Source organism: Sus scrofa, chromosome 10, assembly GCF_000003025.6.
Source record: "Sus scrofa isolate TJ Tabasco breed Duroc chromosome 10, Sscrofa11.1, whole genome shotgun sequence".
In the NCBI taxonomy this organism is placed as follows: Eukaryota; Metazoa; Chordata; class Mammalia; order Artiodactyla; family Suidae; genus Sus; species Sus scrofa.
This window is the reverse complement of record NC_010452.4, coordinates 43,968,991-43,991,026: the sequence shown is the minus strand read 5'-3', so window position 1 is coordinate 43,991,026 and position 22,036 is coordinate 43,968,991. Positions and strand designations below refer to the sequence as shown.

The 22,036-nt window shown below is 37.5% G+C and overlaps 1 protein-coding gene across 1 annotated transcript in view; it reads right to left on the bottom strand.

The window, feature by feature from the left end:
- STAM (signal transducing adaptor molecule) overlaps window positions 1-22,036 on the bottom strand; it is a 69,075-nt gene that overhangs the window by 25,038 nt on the left and 22,001 nt on the right. The window contains 3 exon segments of the mRNA XM_021064813.1: window positions 4,085-4,231; window positions 6,204-6,299; window positions 6,381-6,456. Coding sequence (XP_020920472.1) covers window positions 4,085-4,231; window positions 6,204-6,299; window positions 6,381-6,456 — 319 coding nt within the window.

Sequence of the window (22,036 nt, the reverse complement as noted above, 5' to 3'; positions counted from 1 at the left end):
CACAGCTCACGGCAACGCCGGATCGTTAACCCACTGAGCAAGGGCAGGGACTGAACCCGCAACCTCATGGTTCCTAGTCGGATTCGTTAACCACTGAGCTACGACGGGAACTCCCCATATCCACCACTTCTTAATGCATCAACCTTGGATACATTAGCCTCTCTATGCCTCAAGTTCTTCACCCACAAAATGAGGATCACACTGGCGTCTCCACATCGCAGGCGGTCAAGAAGATTAAATTAACACGGGTAGCTTCCAAAATCAGCTGCAATGAGGGCCACTCGGGGTTTAAAACAAAAAGTAGTATAACACCGCCTCCTGGGATTTATAATGTATAGAGAGGTAATATATGTCATACATATGATAACTACAGCATAAAGGATGCGGCAGTAGGCAATAAATAAACCCAATACTGTTGTGAGGTTTCTACATTTTATGTGAAATGATATACTACTAACTCAAAATACAGGGTGAAAAGTTACAAATGTATACTGTAATTTGCAGAGCAATCAATAACAAAAATTAAATTCTAAAAAATAATCACATTACCACATGTACAGCATTTAGAACACTGCCTGGTACATAGTTACAGGCCATACATCTCAGCTTCTGTTATAATTCTCTGCATACAAGCCTGTCTCCATAACCAGGCTGTAGGCTCCATATACATGCCTAAATATTATAAGCAGTCATAAATGCTTGCTGACTAAACGAAAGGCAAAATATTTAACAGTATAGTAAAATATAGTTCCATATTCCTCACTTAATAAATGTTATAGTGTCAAACAATTGCATGAGGCATTTATTTTTAGAAAAGCTGTTTAGAAAGTCCACTGAATGTAACTTTCATAGCACTCAATCTGACCCATCTCTAGCTGAAATCTTCCTTAAAAAGTGTTTTCATCATCATACATCTCTGAAAATTGAAGGTATGCTTCGTCAGAAGCAACCTTTTTCATTATATAGAATTTTTTTCCCCCACAATTTGGTGAATTTCACAAAGTAGACGTACTCATCTTTTGTGGTCTATGAAGGGAGCTCTACTGGTCAAGAAGGAAGTGCAGAAACGAAGCTATATTAAGCCCTGCATTCCTGAACTGCACTCTTTTCAAAGTTCCTTTCTATCATCAGGTTCCAAGTATAGCAATGATACTTGTCTTATTAACTAGTCAAATATGGTAGCAGTGCCAGCCTGACGTTTACCTCTGTGACAAAAGTCGGTGCTAAGAGAACCATAGCAGCCAGAGTTAGGTGACTCAAACATGACTTTTCTTGATATTTTTCTATTACTTTCTTCTGAACTTGGATGAAAAAATATACTTGAAAAACTCCTATTTTCAGAGGCTTTTGTTAAATACATTAACAAAGCTCTAGTCTGATTAAAAGGCAGTAATGACTTAAGCTACTAAGTGACTTCAAAATTTGGAGGGACTTCAGCAATTGATACCAGATGACAGATTTTCTTCATTAAACACAAAGCTCTTTACAAACATGATTTTCAATGATAAGCTTTTCGGAAACTACTATTAAAAAAATCACCATTCTACTTCATCACAGTTTCTATGCATTTCATATACTTCTTGTGGCTGAAAAACAGCAACAATAACAAAATGAGCTTTCCCATATAGTATCTAGATTAAAAAAAGAAAATTAACTGTTCACTTTACTACTGCTGATCTATGTCCTGAATCTTTAGAAGAGGAGAGTAATCTAACTTCTACGCCAATCAGTAAGTAAAGCTCTCGCCAGTGTTCACTCCACTTGTCCTCTGAAGACTAGTTGGGACAGACACATATCCACTAACCTCTACATCAAACGGAAGGCAGGATGGTGTAGTGGAAGGAACACTGGACTCAGAGTCAGGAGGCCTGTGTCCTAGATCCAGCTCTGTCAACTACTAGCTGTGGCCCTGGGCAAGTCACTTAACCATTCTGGGTGTCAGTATCCTCATCTGTAAAATGAGGGGATTTGATTAGAGGATCCCTAAAGTTGTCCCCAAGACTATCTGAGATCCTAGGTTAACCAAATGAAACTACGTATCAAACAGATCATTAGTTCTTCTTCCTTTTATCGGAACAAGCCTCTCTCTGGACTAAAATTCAGTTTTCACTTGCACTGAAAGCTGTGCTCCAGACCAGTGCTGCTCAAAGCTTAATGCGCTTCAGAATCATCAAGAGAGCTTATTAAAATGGAGATAATGAATCCATTAGTCGGAGCGCCACGATTCCACATGTGAACGAGATGTTACATGCCTAACAAGCTTCCTGGTGATGGAATGATGATGGCCAATGAACCATATTTTAAGTAATTAGCTCTAGAAGAGGTTCTCAGGGCACAGAAAGTGCAATTCCACTGAGCGACTACGCTCTTTGGTTCTCCATAGTGAATCTATCCTTTGGTGATTAAACATTGATTCCACTATAAAGGATATCTTATTACAAGGTATCTCAGATTATTGTGCATGAAATTATTCCTTAATTATACAGATTTAGAAATTATTCTGAGGGTAATATAAACCAGCTTTCAATTATGAACAGATACTTCCCAAAGACATAATTTATCATCGTAAAACAAGTCATAAGCCAAATTTTTTTCAAGTAAGAAGAAAATATCCTTTCCTTTCTTCATCTCCAAAATGTATTTCTGGGTCTTCACCTCTCAAGAGTACTTAGATTCTCTTGGTCATGCCTTGGGAAGAAAGTCTAGGAGAGACTGGATGACTCACTTTATATTCCCTTGAAGCAGTCAAAATCCTGAAACTGAGCCGTCCACAACTAGGAGTTTTCTACTCACGCTTCCACCTCACTCCTATTTCCTACTCCGAACCAGTGGGGAAAGACAGTATGGTAAACTACCACACGTTTCGGCTTACTGAGTTAGGTGGACATCCTAAAGGGATGGTTATGCGGAACAGAGAAAGAAAAAACATATAACCTTTTATTTTTTCCCTCTATGAAATAAATTAGAGGTTGATTTCCTTATGTAATTTTTTTAAAGGCAAGTTAAGTCTTTCAGTCAATCCTATTCACTCGGAGAAAGAACTTATGAATTATGCACAGGTCAGCTCTTAAGGGAAAAGATACATCAGCAATGTGCTTCTCTTCCCAATGACCCCCTTATCTCTCTCTTCCATTTTTAACACAGGTACTCATAAATTTCATGATCAAAAGAACCTCTAAACACATCCTTAAATTATAAGAAATCCTGATTTTTGAGCTGTCATTCTTTGTAGATAAAATTACAGCATTAAGAACATTTAACAAGAGTGTCGGTATTACCTAATAAAGCATTCTGATCTGTCATCATTAACAGCATAGTAAGGAGTTCCCATCATGGCTCAACGGAAACAAATCTGACTAGGATCCATGAGGACACAGGTTCGATCCTGGCCTCACTCAGTGGGTTAAAGATCCAGCGTTGTCATGAGCTGCGGGATAAGTGGCAGGCGCTGCTCGGACCTAGTGTTGCTGTTGCTGTGGCATAGGCCAGCGGCTACAGCACCGATTTGACTCCTAGCCCAGGAAATTCCATGTGCCGCGAGTGTGGCCCTAAAAGACAAAAAAGCGAAAAAAAGGAAAAAAAATTAAGTATATTAAAAAATGTTTAAATTGCAAATGTTAAATGAATTCATTTTGAGAGAAAGAGAAACAGTGAGGAAACGGAATTGAGAACACATTAACATTCCATTATGTTTTTCTAACACCTTTATACACATGATTCTTATCATTTGGAGTTCCTGCTGTGGCAAAGTGGGTTACGAATCTGACTGCACTGGCTCAGGTCACTGCTGAGGCACAGGTTTAGGATCCCCTGCCCAGCAGTGGGTTAAAGGATCTGGCCTTGCTGCAGTTGTAGCATAAGGTCGCAGCTGTGGCTTGGATTCAGTCCCTGGCTGGGGAACTTCCACATGCAGGTGTGGCATTAACCAAAACAACAACAAATTATTATCATTACTATTATCAAAAATTCCTCTGGAGTTGTAAAAACTATGTGTTTTTGGAGGAAAAAAAGAAAAATGCAAATAAACATGTTTACTTTAGAGAAATAAACTGTAGCGCACATACACACAAATTTTATAAAATACCTGAGAGCCAATAGCTGGAAATGTAACTCCTTGTTCCTTCAGGTTCTTAATCATTGCTGATATTAGACTGAGCTGTGGATCATTTTTAAATTCATCTGTCCACTCAACCATAAGAGCTTTTAATTTTTCACACACTTTAGGATGACCCTTAAAAATAAAGGAAAACATTTAATAAGAAAGCACTAATATCCTGGCTAATGATTTAATACAGATAACATAAATATAAAAGTTGTATTATATAGTGTTACAGATCTCTTTTTAATCATAAATTATCCTTAGCTATAGATGATCTATAAGAAAATACAGATGGCTACTAAAAATAAACTAATTTTATTTTCACACTACAAAAAAAAAGAGATACCGTCACATATCTCACATTAAATTAAAACATTAAATATATAATAACATTTTGGAGGTCAGAAAGACAGGACTTTTCATTGTATTTTGCAACTAAGCAAACATTATACTTGAGGATGACAAAGAAAAGTTGTTTTGCTTGGAGTTCCCGTCAAGGCTCAGCAGTTAGCGAACCCAACCAGCATCCATGAGGATGCGGGTTCAATCCCTGGCCTTGCTCAGTGGGTTGGGCATCCAGCATTGCCATGAGCTGTGGTGTGGGTAGAAGGTGCGGCTCTGATCCCTCATTGCTGTGGCTCTGGCTTAGGCCAGCGACTACAGTTCCAACTGGACCCCTAGCCTAGGAACCTCCATGTTCCACGGGTGCAGCCCTAAAAAGACCAAAAAAAAAGTTATTTTGTTTTTTGCAGATCAATAAAAAATAAGTTGGAAAGAAGGAATAAATAGTACAGTTCTTTTACTTCTAATTCCTGACTGTTTTTTGGGGGAGGAGGGGAAGGGTGTGCTTGCAGCATTTACATGTTCCTAGGCCAAGGATCAAACCTGCTCCACAGCACTGACCCGAGCGACAGCAGTGACAATGTTGGAGCCTTGACCAGCTGAGCCACCAGGGAACTCCCCTAATTCCTGACTTTTAATGTGCATGACTATGTTCTTCCCAAGTTACTTCATTATCTGAGGGCTGGCTGGATGTCCACTGCATGTCAATATTCCTAGAAACTTCAATTCTTCAAAATAGTATCTCCCCTTGAGTATAAAATCAATATGTTCACAGTAAGACATGTGGACAATAGAGTTCTTTCTCCTATATGCAACTGTTTGCTTTTCAAAATAGTTTTTCATGTTACTAAATACTGAGTACACATTCTCACTTAAACATTATTTTAGAATCTCTTCATAAATAGGTGTACATTTTGATGCATAGTCAGGACACCAAAAGAATGGTTAATAATTAGTAGAAAATGCCTAAACATAACTGAATAAAGCAGAAAAGGAAAAAATTATCACGTAACCATGTTTTAAAAGAAGTACAGAATTTTAAATTAACTCATTTTTGTACCATTTCCTACTAAAATCTGAGAATCATCCCCCGCTCAAAAACATAAAGCATTTTCCCTTTTAACACTTAAATTTTTCTTGATATGTAATTACCTCCCCCTCCCCCAAAAAAGCGGAGGCAGAAAGAATTACCTTAAGAATGCATGAATTTGTACTGGAAAAACGCACAGGTTAAATTAAATTTTTTAAATTCCTTAAATTGCTGGACTTTAATTTTTTACATATGGTTAAACAGTATAAAATCACAATCTTGTGATAGTTAGGTGCTAGTCTTACTCGTGTCAAGGTAAAAACTCAACATTTCTGAACAGCTCTTTATTGGGAAAGTACCTCTGTGACTAAAAGAAATGATTACAGAAACTATGCCTAAAGTAAACTGCTTTCTCTTAATCAGATAAAGAACTACACATATTTTTTATCAGCAGAAAGGAATGATGAAGAAAAGCAGTTACGGATATTCTAATTTGGCTTGACAAAAACCAACTCTCTAAGTTATGTCAATCTGGAGTCTCTTCAGCAAAACCTAACATGTACTTACACATGGGATAGACATAGCCTAGAAAGAGATATTAAAAAAAAAAAAAAAAAAAAAAAAAAGCACGGACTAACCCTTTGTGATTTATAATGTGAAAAACTAAACAACAAAAACATACATGGAGAAAGAAGGCAGTCTTAGTTCACTTCTGGAAAGAACGTGCCTTACCTTGTTTAATACGTTGCTTACTTCACTAGCAAAATCTCTTGAACATACTTCTAAGTGAAAAATTTTGCCACAGTTTGATACACATGCTCCTAGAAGCTAAAAGCATAAAATCAGAAGTTAAGAGGGCTCAATTTCGGCAGACAATTTTGCAGTAGATCTGAAAAATGTTTCACTCACAGTCAGAGCCTGCATAGCAACGTGAGGGTCTTTGTGGTTCACCCTCCTCATAACAGAGCGAAGACAATCTTTAGGTCTAAAAAAACAAGAAATGTAACAATTAGTAGTACATTCCACCTTTTTCCCCCCTTAACTATAAAAAGCAAAAGACTGTTACACAAAAAGGAGAATATGGGAAAGAAGTTTACTTTTTTACTAATGACGCAATTTAAAAACTGTACATTCAAAAGTTCCTTTACACTTTTCAAACAAAATTAACAGGCTCTCTTCCTTAGTAATCACAGATTAGGCATTCTGGGCTAATTCTGGGTGGAAAGTTTTGAAAACAAAACGACAGACCAAGATTTCTACTTCCAGTCATGATGGAATAAGTGGAACCAGATTTAAACTCCTGTTGTAAGCTATTAGAAAACTGGAAAAATATATTTAAAACATGTTTGGGACATTAGGCTGCAGGTGGTGCTGAATGATGATGTTTAAGGAAAACAAATTAGATAAACCAGATATTTGCCTCAACTTTCTATCCAGAGGCACTTTCTAGATAATGGAATAGGCCTTCCGCCTAAGGGCAGTTTCTGGATCTCAGGGTAGAGAAGGTGATCCCAAGAAGAGAGAAGAGCCCTCACTGGGTTGAGAGGACAGAATCAGAATCCTCACAGGCTATACGAGCTAGAATTTGCAGGCCACAGAAGGAGCTCTAGGAAAAAAGAGCGCTGGATACCTGCCTAAGGGTCCACTTAGGTTTGGTATGGAAAACAGCACAAGGCTGGGCAGAAAGTGACCGAGAGAGAGCTTTCCATTGAAGGCTTCCCCATGCTCACACCAAAGTGCAGAGCCCCTGCAGCAGGGCATTCAGACCTTGGGAATGGGGCTATGCTAGTCCAAAAGGCTATTCTAAATCCATTCCACAACAGCTTAAAAAACAAGCCATAGAAGGATAAAGTTCATCCAAGTGTAAGTTAACTTCTGACAGAATAAAGTCCAATATTCATTAACAGGAATACAACAAAACCTGGCCGTCAGCAATGTAAGAGTCTTAATAGTAAGCATTCAATCGAAAACTACTGGCTATGACATGAAGCAGCAAAGAGTGAAACATAACTAAGAGAAAAGTCAGTCAAATGGAAATGTACAAATTACATAAGCTATTCTAAGTACGCTCAAGATGTTCATGAAACCATCAACATAACAAAGAAAGAAGTGGTATATATAGAACTCAAAACTTCCAGAAAAGAAAAACATATAAATGAACTAATTACCTAACTAGATGAAATTAATCTGCTGGAAATGGAAGGACATATCTAATAAGGGGTTAATATCCAGAATATTAAAAAAAAAAAAAAGTCCTACATCTTAACAACAAGAAAAAAGAGCAAGCTAACTGAAAAATGGGCAGAGGACTCAAACAGGCATTTCTCCAAAACGGATGTAAAAATGACCCCAAAACACATGAAAAAATGCTCAACATCATTAGGGAAACGCAAAATAAATCATAATGAGATACCACTACACATTAGGATGGTTATTATTTTTAGAAAGAAAGAAAATAGAAAAAAGGAAAATACCAAGCCCTGGGGATGAGGGGAAACTGACATCCTGAGGCATTTTGTTGCTGGTGGTGATGTAAAATGGGGTAACCACCTAGCAAAAGTTTAAGAGTTCCTCAGAATTTTAGACAAAAAGTTACCATATGACCCAGTAATTCCACTCTGATGTATACACCCTCAAGAACTGAAAGCAGGGATTCAAGCAGACATTTGTACACCATGCTCAGAGTAGCATTATTCACAATAGCCATATCGCTATCAATAGATGAAGAGATAAGCAAAATACAGAGGAATATTATTCAGCCTAAAGGAATAAAATTCTGACACATGCTATGACATCAGTGGACCTTGAAAACATACTTGGGGAAAGAAGCCAGACACAAAAGGATAATAAATATTATATGACTACACCTATATGAGGTACTTAAAACAGACAAGTTCATGGAATAGAAGTCACCAGGGACTAAGAGGAGGGGGAAGTGGACAGTGATTATTTCATGTATGAAGAGTTTCCACTCAGGATCATGAAGTTTAGGAAATGGACAGCTGGACACACACATACAAAAGAAAAAACATTATCGAGTGATCTGAACTACAAGAAGCCCTGGAAAAATCGACCAGGAAGAATAATCATTCTAAAATTTTTCTTTAAGAATTGAAAATATAATTACTAAGCACTGCGATAAATAGAAAAAAATCCTTTTTCAATAGAGAAAAATTATAACAAAAAATAGAATTTCTGTTTCTAAGGATGTTTCACTGCCTGTTGGGAAGCTTCCACCTAAAGAGCATGGAGAAAAGAGAAAAAAATAAAAAACCGTATTTATTGAATACCTGTTACATGTCATACATTGAACCTGTGTTTCTGCGGTTCTTATTTTATTAATTTCATATTAAAAGTATCTAACAGCAGCATCATTACACTGCAGAAATAATACACCATAACATTATTATTTAGATGTGGTCTTGTTTGTAACTGGACTCATTTCAGGAGCCTGAATCTGTGATTTCGTGCTAACTGCTGCGGTTGTGAAAAACTATGTTGACAAATACAAAATTATCATTTCAAAGCAATGGCAGAGGCCAAATATAAAAAGGATTACCTGAATACTACATTAAAAAATACTGATCCAAAGACGATTCAGCACCATGAATATGATATTTTAAAAAATAACCCGCAGTACTTGCTTCACCACCAAATTTTAAATACAATTTCTAATGTATTGTCTAATGTATGTCTAATGTATTGCCATTTTCTTTGCTTTTCCTTTTTTTTTTTTTTTTGTCTTTTTAGGACCACATCTGCGGCATATGGAGGCTCCCGGGCTAGGGGTCGGTCGAATCGGAGCTGTAGCCAACGGCCTACACCACAGCCACAATGCCAGATCTGAGCTGTGTCTATGACCTACACCACAGCTCACGGCAACGCCAGCCTCTTAACCCACTGAGCAAGGCCAGGGATCGAACCTGTGTCCTCATGGATACTAGTCAGATTCATTTCCACTGAGCCACAGCAGGGACTCTTTTTTTTTTTCTTTTTTAAGAAAGAAATCTAAACTGTGACTTTTGGAAAGGGGGAGTGGAGAACAGGGCTTTGAAATGCAACTTTCATTTTTTATTTCACTCATTTCTATACTGTTTAAATGTTTTACCACAATCAATTTTAAAAACCAAGGCAAAGACCTGTCTGGCACTAAAAGTTGGCTTACTGCAGTCATAAAAAGGATAATACCAAACAAACAAACAAAAAACTAGAATGCTACTAAGCCCTGATGAACACTTTATGTATGCCAACACAGCCGTAACTGTTTAGATATAAGCTAAAAGAAATCCCTTCAGAATTGTATACAAAACTGGTGGTATTAAACAAGAGAAGTAACCCACAAAAATCTAGCATTAACTATCTCATTCTGTTTCATGTTATTTTTTTAATTCAGTTTTTCAGTATTTCCACAGGAGAGTAAGTAAAATACAGAAGTGAAACTGAAATATATATTTATACATATATCTGTTTTATTATTAAATTTTGTAATTCAACAAAAGAAATGCTTTAGAAAGATTTAAAAGTTGTAAGTGAATATAAAGTAGGTGTGCTATGGCCACCATGCTCTCAATGACAAATGAAAGCTGACCACAAACACAAGTGTCTGTATCATTTCTCATCCCTACCCTGTTGAGGGTGAGAGGGGTGCTCACTGGACGCAATCCAGGAATAGCAGGCACACAGTGAAATTAGCGAAGGCCAGCTGGAGTCTGGCCACCCCAGCTAAAACCATGCTCATCCAAAAATGATCTTTGTATGCATGGATCTTGAACACAGAGTTCATACTCCAGTACGAAGAAAAAAAAAAAAGTTGGCACTTTCATCTATTTGTGGCTTCTGACATCTTCCTCAAATCCTAGACCAGACAAGAAAACACACTTTTCAGGAACGGACACAGCTGCCTTGGCACAGGTCCGCTCTGATGAACTAGAGTGTTAAAGTCGATTTCATTATTCACAAGCATTACTGCCACCCACCCAGTGCACTGCACTGTGGGCTTCAAGGAAACAGAGCTTTAGGAGGGGCCGTGCCCTGCCGGACCCCCCCTACTGCAGCTCCTCAGCCCTCACACTACCCTCGGCAGGCAGCCTCTATGCCTTCAACACAGCCAAAGCTCAACAACGTCACTGAGCTAAATGTGGAAATCACTCACTACTCTTTGCTGCTGTACAACAATGAGTATTTAGAATAACTGATCTTCATGACGAAGCTCTATTTGTTACCAACTTCTGCATCTTCCACGGAGTTTTTGCTTTCTATGTGGAAAACACTTGTGCTTTCAAAAGATTTATTTCTGAAAATGACATGATAAGGGGGAAAATGCACAGTAAGTAGTGCTGACAGGAGCACAGGATGTGAGGTAAGAGACCAATGGAACTCACAAAGTATTTTGTAAAAATACCTAAGATTAAAAAATGTGCATGTGCGTTGAGAGGAGAGGGTCTCCCAATGGTTTCCATCTTTTGTAAAGAGCAGTCAAATCCTCGGGAGTTCTCTTCACGGCTCAGTGGTTAAGGAACCCAACTAGATCCATGAGGACACGGGTTTGATCCCTGGCCTTGCTCAGCAGGTCAAGGATCGGCGTTGCTGTGAGCTGTGGTGTAGGTCACAGATACAACTCCAATCTGGTGTTGCAGTGGCTGCGGTGTAGGCCAGCAGCTGCAGCTCCAATCTGACCCCTAGCCTGGGAACATCCATGTGCTGTGGGTACAGACTGGAGAAAAAAAAAAAAAAAAAGATGGAGGGAGGTCAAGGATATGGACCAGAACAGGGGAAGGAGAACTCCCACCTTTCCCAGTTTTCCCACCCCAGAACTCTTTCTCTGAACTCACCACATGATCAACGACCACAGCACAAATCTCACCACTGTAAAATACCCTGGAACAGGTCTGTTTCCTGGGGTTTGTTTCCAAAGTCAGGGTGTATGGCAAAAATGGCAAGTAATCAATCTTCCCTGATTAGGGAGTTTCAGTTGGAGAACAGACTCTGACATCTGTTAAACATGTGCAACATGGGCAAGTTTGTCTCAACTAGTAAGCAAAACTGCTCCCTGGAGCACCAGCTGAAGAAGAGGGCCTGTATACAGATGACATGTATACTCTGAGCAAGAGCTGCACTCAGGGCAGTGAGATACTCATCCTCTGTAAGAGAAATGGGAGCTGTGGCTGTGAGACCCCACATGGAGCTCACTGAATGGACAGTAGAACAAGTTTTGAAGAAAAAGAAAAAAGAAAATTGAGGGGGCCGCAATGAGTTAAACATGCATACAATGCAGCTCAGATCTATAGTAAGAGGATGGAGGAAAATTAAAGCTAATTCTGTAATTCTCTTTTAAGAAAATAGTGAAATTTCAAATCTCTCTGAATAGCCTTGAGTACATTTCCCAAACTGTCACCACTATTTACTATCTACTTACTGTTGTGGTAAATTTAGGACAGGTAAATAGCCCAACATTGGTCTCTAGTCACTGCTTAGTGAGAAAGCCTTAACACATAAGGAGAAAGCCAAAACTATTTAATAATTTTGTTGGACTAAAGGAGTCAAGATTTGGGAGATTTTATGCTTTATTAAACTTTTTTAAAGTCACTTATTTCAAATATGTCTCACCTTGATATCGAATTTGAAAAGTACTCCATTCTATAAAAATAATAGGTGGAGTTCCCGTCGTGGCGCAGTGGTTAACGAATCCGACTAGGAACCATGAGGTTGCGGGTTCGGTCCCTGCCCTTGCTCAGTGGGTTAACGATCCGGCGTTGCCGTGAGCTGTGGTGTAGGTCGCAGACGCGGCTCGGATCCCGCGTTGCTGTGGCTCTGGCGTAGGCCGGTGGCTACAGCTCCGATTCAACCCCTAGCCTGGGAACCTCCATATGCCGCGGGAGCGGCCCAAGAAATAGCAACAACAACAACAACAACAACAACAACAACAACCAAAAAGATAAAAGACAAAAGACAAAAAAAATAAAAAATAAAAAAATAAAATAATAGGTAAAACTGTGATAAGGAGAGTTTATATGCTTGAGGAAATTATGACCACGGAAAAGGCAGTGAATTTATATTCTAATTATTGCCTCTATGACTATATCAATGATCTTAGATCAATCAACTTTTCAAAATGAAGACAGCATCTCTTCATTATCCCCCTCATGGGGCCTGACAGAACAATAGGACATTTTCCTTAGAGTATCACAAATATAAAGGAAAAACAGTTTTTTTTAAAGTAACAGTAATAATACATAGCACAGTTAATGAAATGTTCTTGCATAATAAACCTCTCGTCACCTAAGAGGCGGGACTGAAAAGGTACAAAGATACTAGCGGTATTTTTCTAAGCGGGGGCAGAAAAAGCCTTGCAGGGTAAGTCTACCTGGTGTATTATATCTCTGGTCCCTGCCTAATCAAGGTTGGTAGTAACTCGCTGTCATTGTGACAACCAAAACCATCCCTAACAGAGCAACACCACGGGGCTGAGAATCACTGCTAGACAAAAGCAGCACTGTGATTTGGTAGAAAAAGATCTGAGCCTTGACAGACCTCATCTCTGAAAGGGGACTCTCATGCTTCCCATTCACGCTGTTACTACAATACTCCCAGAATCGTGCCAGGGACATAGAGACACTCAACAATGTTAGTTCTAGAAAGCACAAACACATCCTATTCTCTACTGAGTTGCTTTTACAACTTTGGCTTTCAAAACTATTATATTAAAGGGGTTTAAACTTTACATTTACATTTTCATTCTACATGCCATAATAAAAAGTGCTTTGCAACAACTTATAAGTCAAGGTCATGGGTATAACTATATCGTTGCGGGGGCGCATAACTTCCAGAAGTCTGAGTACCTAGCAGGCACACTCTAAAAGACATGGGAATGCAAATCTTTGCTGAACAAAGTTAAAAAAAATTTTAATTAACAGATAATATAAACCCTTCTTGCATACCAAGGTGAGTCTAATTTAGAAGAAGGCTTTCAAAAGTATAAAGGCACAACATTAACTGTAAAAAGAACTTTAACATAAAATAGGAAATAAATCAGAATTGAAATGAGTAATAACTATATACTCAATGGTATGTTCAAAACACATATTTGGGAGTTCCCTTAGGGACTCAGTAGTTAACGAACCCGACTAGGATCCATGAGGATGCAGGTTCGATCCCTGGCCTCGCTCAGTAGGTTAAGGATCTGGCATTGCTGTGAGCTGTGGTGTAGGTCACAGACACGGCTTGGATCCCACGTTGCTGTGGCTGTGGTGCAGGCCGGCAGCTGCAGCTCCGATTGGAACCCTAGCCTGGGAACTTCCATATTCCATGGGTGTGGCTCTAAAAAAGAAAAAAAAAATGCATATTCGATTGGTAATATACATTACATAACGTACAGTCCACACAATGCAAGGAGGGGGATGGGCAAAACAGTGAATACAAATATCAAATTTGCAATTTTGAACTTGTTAGGTAGATATTTCTCATGAGATGATCATTGGAACGAGAATATAGTATACAAACTGCTATCTGGCTCTGTGAAGAAAAAATTCATGTCCCCAAAGGACCTCATCAGAAAAGGAGGTAAATAAACTTCTACATACAAAATACTGAGGATTAACGAAAGTGCAGACAGTAGTCACCGAATGCTTTAATTCAGTATGGGGATTTTTTTTTTTTACTCTTTTTGATCAAACCTGAGTCCTCATGGATACTAGTCAGATTCATTTTCACTGAGCCACGACAGGAACTCCCCCTCAGTATGATGATATTTGAGTTCCACAGATCATGTAATACTGGAGTGTAGTTCAGTTAAATAAAACAATTATGTAACATAATGTATGGAAGACAAAAATCACTAAAAAATTAGTGAAAATAGCATGTCGATTTCAACTTTCAAACAATGCTGCTTTTATACACAGTTAAGCACTCAGCACAGAAAAGTGGAAAAATATATATAAAACTAGAAGTAAAGAAAACCAGACTTCCAAGTTCACCTCTACTACTTTTGGACAAGTCACATTAAAATCTCAGGGCTTTAGAAGTTCCTGTCGTGGTTCAGCAGTAGTGAACCCAACTAGTATCCATGAGGATGCGGGCTTGATCCCTGGCCTTGCTCAGTGGGTTAAGAATCCAGGGTTCCCATGAGCTGTGGTGTAGGTCACAGACACGGCTCAGATCCCACAGTGTTGCTGTGGCTCTGGTGTAGGCGGGCAGCTGCAGCTCTGATCCGACCCCTAGCCTGAAAACTTCCATATGCCATGGGAACAGCCCTAAAAAAAAAAAATCTCAGGGTTTTAGTTTCCTCATCTATGAAACAACCTCTAGATCACTAGGATTCTATAGGTCCTGTTCTATAAAATACAGTTTTAAAAATCATAGTAAAACTATTGCATTTGGAGTAGATAAGCAATGAGATCCTTCTGTATAGCACAGGGAACTATATCCAGTCACTTATAAATGGAACATGATAGAGGATAATGTAAGAAAAAGAATATGTGTATATGTGTGTGTGTGTGTGTGTGTGTGTGTGTGTGTGAGAGAGAGAGAGAGAGAGAGACTGGGTCACTTTGCTGTACAGAAGAAAACTGACAGAATACTATAAACCACTATAGTGGAAAAAAGAAAAATTATTAAATAAAAAAAATAAAAATCATAGTAAAAAACAGGGAGTTCCCTGGTGGCTCAGTGGGTTAAGGATCTGGTATTGTCACTGCTGTGACTTGGGTCACTGCTATGACACAGGTTCCATCCCTGGCCCAGAAACTCCTGCAAGCTGTGGACACAGGGGAAAAAAAATGTAAACCATAACAAAATGCCAAAGTAAAATCATTGTCTAGGGCAAGTAAAGATGGAAAAATCACACCTAATCAGATCCCAAACTCTACTGTCTAGTCAAGGACTTAGCGCCTATGACTATCCTATCCCTACTTTCTCCTGAATCATCATCTCGATTTCCTCCTTAGAATGGATCACTCTCTCCCGGATACAGCTGCAGCTCCGATTCTACCTTGGAAAAGAGAAAACCCCCATCAAACAACCAGTTAAAGCAAGACTTCACTTAAATAGTGACTAAAACAAGACACTTTATAAAAAACTTCATCAAAAATGTACGAGGTTTATAAGAGGAAAACTTTAAAAATGTACTAAAGGATATAAACAGAAAGACTGGCTACATACTTGGTAGAAAAATTTTTATATCAAAAACATAATGTAGGAGTTCCCGTCGTGGCGCAGCGGAAACAAATTCGACTAGGAACCATGAGGTTGTGGGTGCGATCCCTGGCCTCAATCAGTGGGTTAAGGATCCGGCATTGCCATAAGCTGTGGTGTAGGTCACAGACATAGCTCGGATCTGGTGTTGCTGTGGCTGTGGTGTAGACCTGCAGCTGTAGCTCCGATTAGACCCTTAGCCTGGGAGCCTCCATATGCCGTGGGTGCGGCCCTGAAAAGACAAGAGACAAAAAAAAAAAAGGTAATGTAGTAATTTAAAAATAGGCCCATTTAAAAAGAAATCATTTTGTTTTTAAACTAATAGAGCCAATTTCAAAGTTTATCTGCTGACAGCAGGGAAGAATAAGAGTATCTAGAAAAACTGCGGGAGAAAAAAAAAGAAAACCAACCCTGCCACATACTATAATGTATTATAAGGCTTTAATAATTAAAACCACATGGTAGAGCACATGAATAGATATACAGCAATGGGACAAAAAGGAAAATTCAAAAAAGAGGTCCAAATACATTTGGTAATGTAGTATATAAAGGTAGAATTTCAAATCCGAAAGGACAAAGAAAGACTATTCAGTAAATGCTGTCAGAATTTTGAGGGAGCCAAACAGAACAGTACAAAGTTAGAGCCATACCTCACACTACGCAACAGGATAAATTCCTAACAGATCAAAGACCTAAATGTAAAAAAATGAAATCGCAAGGGACTTTGGAAGACTGGTGGTTTCTTACAAAGCTCAACATAGTTTTATCACACGATCCAGCAACCACACTCCTATGTTTTTACCCAAATGCGTTAAAAACTTATGTCCATGCACACACACACACACACACACACACACAAACATGTTTGACAGCGGCTTTATTCACAATCATCAACAACTAGAAGCAATGAAGATATCCTTCAATTGGTGAATGTATAAACAAGCTATAGTACATCCATACCATGAAATATTCAGAAATAAAAAGAAATGAGCTATCAAGCCATGAAAAGACATAGATGACACTTAAATGCATTTTGCTAAGTAAAAGAAGCCAGTGTGAAAGTGCTACATACCACATACTGAATAACGTTTTGAAAAGGCAAAATTTTAGAAATAGTTTAAAAAAAAAAAAAAAAGAGTGGTTATCAAAGGCTCAGAAAGAGGAAGGAGAGGAATGAACAGTAGAACAACAGGACATTTTAAAGACAGTGAAACTAGTCTGTGTGATACTGTAATAACAGATACATGTCATTATGGACTTGTCAAAAATCAATAAAACTTTACAGCACCCAGTGAGCCTTAGTTATAATGTAAACCACAGACTATTTAATAATAATGTATCAATATTGATTTGTTATTTATAACATACACCACATTAATGACCTCTGCTTTCAACTCTTTGCTTCTTCTCAACTTTAAAATCATAGTATAGATGTTATTACCCCCTCATACCAGTCCCTCCCTGAACAATCTAAGTGGGTCTCCCCTTTTATTCTCCACTAAGCACTCTGCTCACTGTCTTCTTGGTCCATTATTTACTTACTTCTATCTTCTACTCGGTAAATTGTTACCATAGCTGAGGACAAAGGCTGTGCTTGCTTTATTCACCACTGTAAAGCTAAAGCATGACACCCAGGCAGTACTTACTGTTTGTCAAAGGAAAGAAAAAACGATGGATACAGAAAGTATGAAATCAATGGAAGTAATTCTGTGATATTAAGAAAGTGAAAGATACCTTGAAAACAAGACCACGCTTTACCAAAAAAAGCTTTTAATGTTATTCCTGCTGGTAATCCTCCCCTCGTTTAAATTACACTTAAAACCCTAAAAATGAATCAGATTCTCATTTGTAAACTAGAAAAACTCAAGGGTACCTAGAGCTGTTGTGATGATTAAATAAAATAAGGCATTTAAACAAGAACCGGCAGATAATAAGCTGTCAATAAATGTTGGCTATTATTCATAAAAAAACACTAAAGATTTTAAAACCTAAGGCCAGTAAATTGAGGACTGATTATTACAAAATATAGGGAAGAAATCTGTTTCTCAACCTGATGCTGCCCTTCCAACCTGAAGACATCTAAGCCCCAGACTACTTTTCCCTTAAAAGAAATCAGGAAATATTCTATCAACCTCCAGGTGAAGATCAGAAACAGTCAAAGCCCAGGTCCAGGATAAGACAATATAAAGCCAATGAAAACGAATTTTAACAAATTCTTTCCCAAAAGCTTCTATTTATATTTTTCACAAAACGTCAGTAATGACTATCATTTTATCCTTCTAAGTCTATCTAAATAAAAGACTTAATAGACCCCTCAGCCACGTAAAGAAAAAAGTTCATCATGTTTTACACGCTCAGTCAACTATATTTTTGTCAAAAGCTAAGCAAAGAAAGTTAAGCTATAAATAGCACAAATTAATCTGGATGTCAAATACAGAATTTTAACTTTTTATTGTGAATAATCAACACCTACCCTCACATCTATCTTCTACAAACAAATCAATCAAAACTAATAGACAAAAGCTATTTATATGTGACAACAAGTTAAAGAAAACTGCTACTATTATTCTGAAAGTTCTCTTGATTCTGAACAAACAGACGTTTTCAGTCCATCACATGACCTCACTGGCTAAGCATTTTTCAGTACTTACTCAGACACTGGAACGGCACACTAAAGATCATGTGAATATCTTAGGAAGTTAGAAAAAAAATTTGAGAGTGTTTTTGAAAGTTTTAGGTCCAGCATATTTAAACATTTCAGGCTGTTAGGACATACTAAAGAATAAAGTAACTACAAATGTAGAAGAGCATATGTGACATACTTATTGTCTATTAATGCGGGGAAAATACACTTGTGTTTGTGTTGAGAAACAATGGAAAGAAACAACAGTGGTTATCTATAGAGGATGGGGAAGGAAACAGGGATTGGAGTTACACTTGTCAACGTCCATCCTTTAAACTGTTTTAATGTTTGAGGCATGTTAAGTATGCATTTATTTTTGAAGAAAGTACGTATTTCATATAACCGTAAGTATTTCTTTAAAACAATGAACAAACACACACATATGTGTGGTTCAAAGAACACATCAGTAAGATTTTCTCAAAGAGGAAGAATTAAGCAGGGTTTTTTGAAATATCACTGGAACCATGTTTCTGGGTCACAGTTCTCTGACTAAATGAAATTTCGCAATAATTGGCTCTTTATTTCCTCCTTAAAACTTGAGAATATTTTCCAACCACGGCTCTAAAACAGGTAACTCAAAAAAAAAAAAATATTTTAAGGGCCAAACAGATTTTTAAATATTATTTTCTTAAGGAAGAAAGACTTTAATGTAAGTTATTTATTTAATTTATGCAGTAAATTCTATAATGTTGCTGGTTACAAATCATTTTGATTAAAAAACAACAAATCTTACTCAAACAGAAACGCTTTTCCTAGTTTCCTCCACCATGCCTGAATCCATCCTCTTAAACAGACCTGTACGTTTTATAAAATTATAGATTAACACCACGTGCCAATGCTTTTTAAAAAATCCAGACAGTTGCCTAGCATACAAACAACCTCACCAATTACATGCAAACCATAAATTCCTACCTCAACGCGTCCTATCTACATTTGTCTCAGGAATATTCATCTCCCCTTTTCCCTCTCACATCAATCACATCTCAATCTTTCAACACCGCACTGACAACCTACAACACTGTTGAATATTCTTATGCTACCATCAACAACCCATATGCAAACGTATGTATTCTTAGACAGCATAAGCCAGATCTCCATAAGTTTTCCATATAACTAATTATAAAGTGATTTAAAAGATTAACAACAAACTCTAAGTGGCTACCCATTCTGGTGAAGGCAGGGGGTGAGGTGGTCAGTTGTTTAATAGGCTGAGTTCAGTTGGGGATGACGAAAAGATCGGGAGATGGAGTGTGGTAAAGCTCCCAAAACAATGTGAAGGTAGTGCAGGCCACAAACTGTACACTTAAAATCAGATAAAGAGGTAAATTTTATGCCTTTTTTACTTTGCCACAATATAAATAAACTACCTATTAAGAACCCCATTATAAGTAGCCCTTACTTTAATGTTCACCTGAGAAGAACATTAATAACTTTTTATTACTAAATTGGTCTGCAAATCTATAACCCAATTCTGTAATACTCATCCTTAGGCATGGAGGCACAATGCTTACAGGGCTCACAATTTTAGGGGCCCACAAAAATGTTTATATTTCTTTTAAAATAAGAAAAAGATGGACTTTTAGATCAAAGAAAATGTTTTCCCTGCATGATAATACAGTTGTATTTATAAAAATGCAGTCATAAAATATTTGTATTATTTTTCTATGGAGAAAGGGACCCAGGAAGAGAAAAGTGCTAAGGGCCCAGGAATGTCAAAATCTGGCCCTGAAGCCTATCACTCCCTACTGGGAAATTATCAAAGCACAGTAAGAAAGTGAAAATACAACTGGATATGTATGTAAAACGTTATTGTTAAAGAGCAACCATACACATGAGCATATTGTGTGGGTTTGAATTTTTTTTAAACTCCAGTAATACTAGACTTGTATCTCAAGAGCTCTCAGGTTAAGGATCCAGCGCTGTCACTGCAGGGGTTTGGGTTGCTGCTATGGTGTGGGTTTGATTCCTGGCCAAGGAATGTCCACATGCCATGCATGCAGCCAAAAAAAGAAAAAAAAAAAAAAATAAGGTATCTCAATTATTACACAATTCTTTTCAAGCAATTCTTTATTGACAAGAGCTATAGAGAGACATCACATTTACAAAGATAAACAAATAAATGCTTGGACATTAATGAGAATACAAAGGAACTAGAGAGCAAGAGGTATTAAGAAAGAAAAAACAAATGAAAGAAAAGGAAAAGAAGGAAAGAGGGAAAGAAAAAATATTAATTAAAAACAAATAGAATCACCTCTCATTATATAAATCAGCAAAGCTGAACACGCTTCCTAAATAAATTCAGATTTAGCACAATGTCAGTTAAACTCTCCAAAGGATGACAAAAAATTAAGGGAAATGCTGAGGAAGAGAATGTCGCCTAAAGTAAACTTGAAAAAAAATTTTAAACAAGCATCTATCTAAACCTATTTATACTAGATAATAAAAAAAAACAAATAGGAAATAATTGTTTAGAGCTACAGACTAGCCTATTTTAAATATATACATGGATAGACCCTTGAGAGTATTATGCTAGGTGAAGTAAGTCAGAGAAACACAAATGCTGTATGATCTCAGTGATACGTGGAATCTAAAATCAAACTCATAGAAACATAGAGCAGACTGGTAGTTGCCAAGGGGGCGGCAGGGGAGGAGGATGGCGGCAAAATGAATAAAAAGGATCAAAAGGCACAAACTTCCAAATATAAGTAAGTTCTACGGGTGTAATGAACAGCATGGAGAGTAGAGTTACAATACTTTACTGTCTGAAAGTTGCTAAGAGAATAGATCTTAAGAGTTCTCACCACAAGAAAAAAACAGGAAAAAAAAACCATTATTATTTCTAGCATAATGTTAACATGAAGAAAAACAAATCAACCTCTTTATCTTCATAATACTTCCTATAGGATTTTTAGTGGGTTACAAAATTTGTTTTTTAACTAGAAAACTTTAGAGTATTTATTGCAACGAAAGGGAGTTCGTCTTTTATTTCAAGCAACTAACCAAATTATTACAAAAAAAAGTATCTAGAAAATGAAGAATACCACACTAAAGATAAAAAGAAAACTGGTGGAGTGAAGAGAGAGAGGAGGGACTTGGCAACTGGAATGCTAGATAAAAGGTTTATCTCCAGAATACATGGGGATGGAGCTACGTTGATTCCTCAACAGACAAACGGTCACAAGATATCACTTTAATCAAAAAGAAGCAGAGGTACACCCATTTCACCAGATACTATTATAAACACCTTACATATATTAACTAATCTCATACTCACAACAAGCCATCTACAAAGAAGATACTATTTTTGTTCTTATGCAACAAACTAGGGAAGTGACTTAGTATTTCCCCAAGGTGAGGCAGCTACAATATGGTCAGAGCTAGGATCTGACCAGTCTCACTGCAGAGTTCGTGCTCTCAACCACTAAGCTATTTGCTTTCCTCTGCGCAACAGGAATCACAGACCTTTCATCCTACAAATCTAAGTCTACCAGGTATATAAGTTACTATTATGCAAGACAAAACACAAATAAGAATAGTTTTGATAGAATGCTCTGAGGATTCAGATTTTTAGTAATGATTTTCAGTAAAGGGGATTAAGAAAAGGCTTAGCAGAAGAAATAATATCCATAGTGGGTCTGGAAGACATAAGACACAGAGATAGGAAATGGAGGAAGAGAATATCCCACAATGAAAG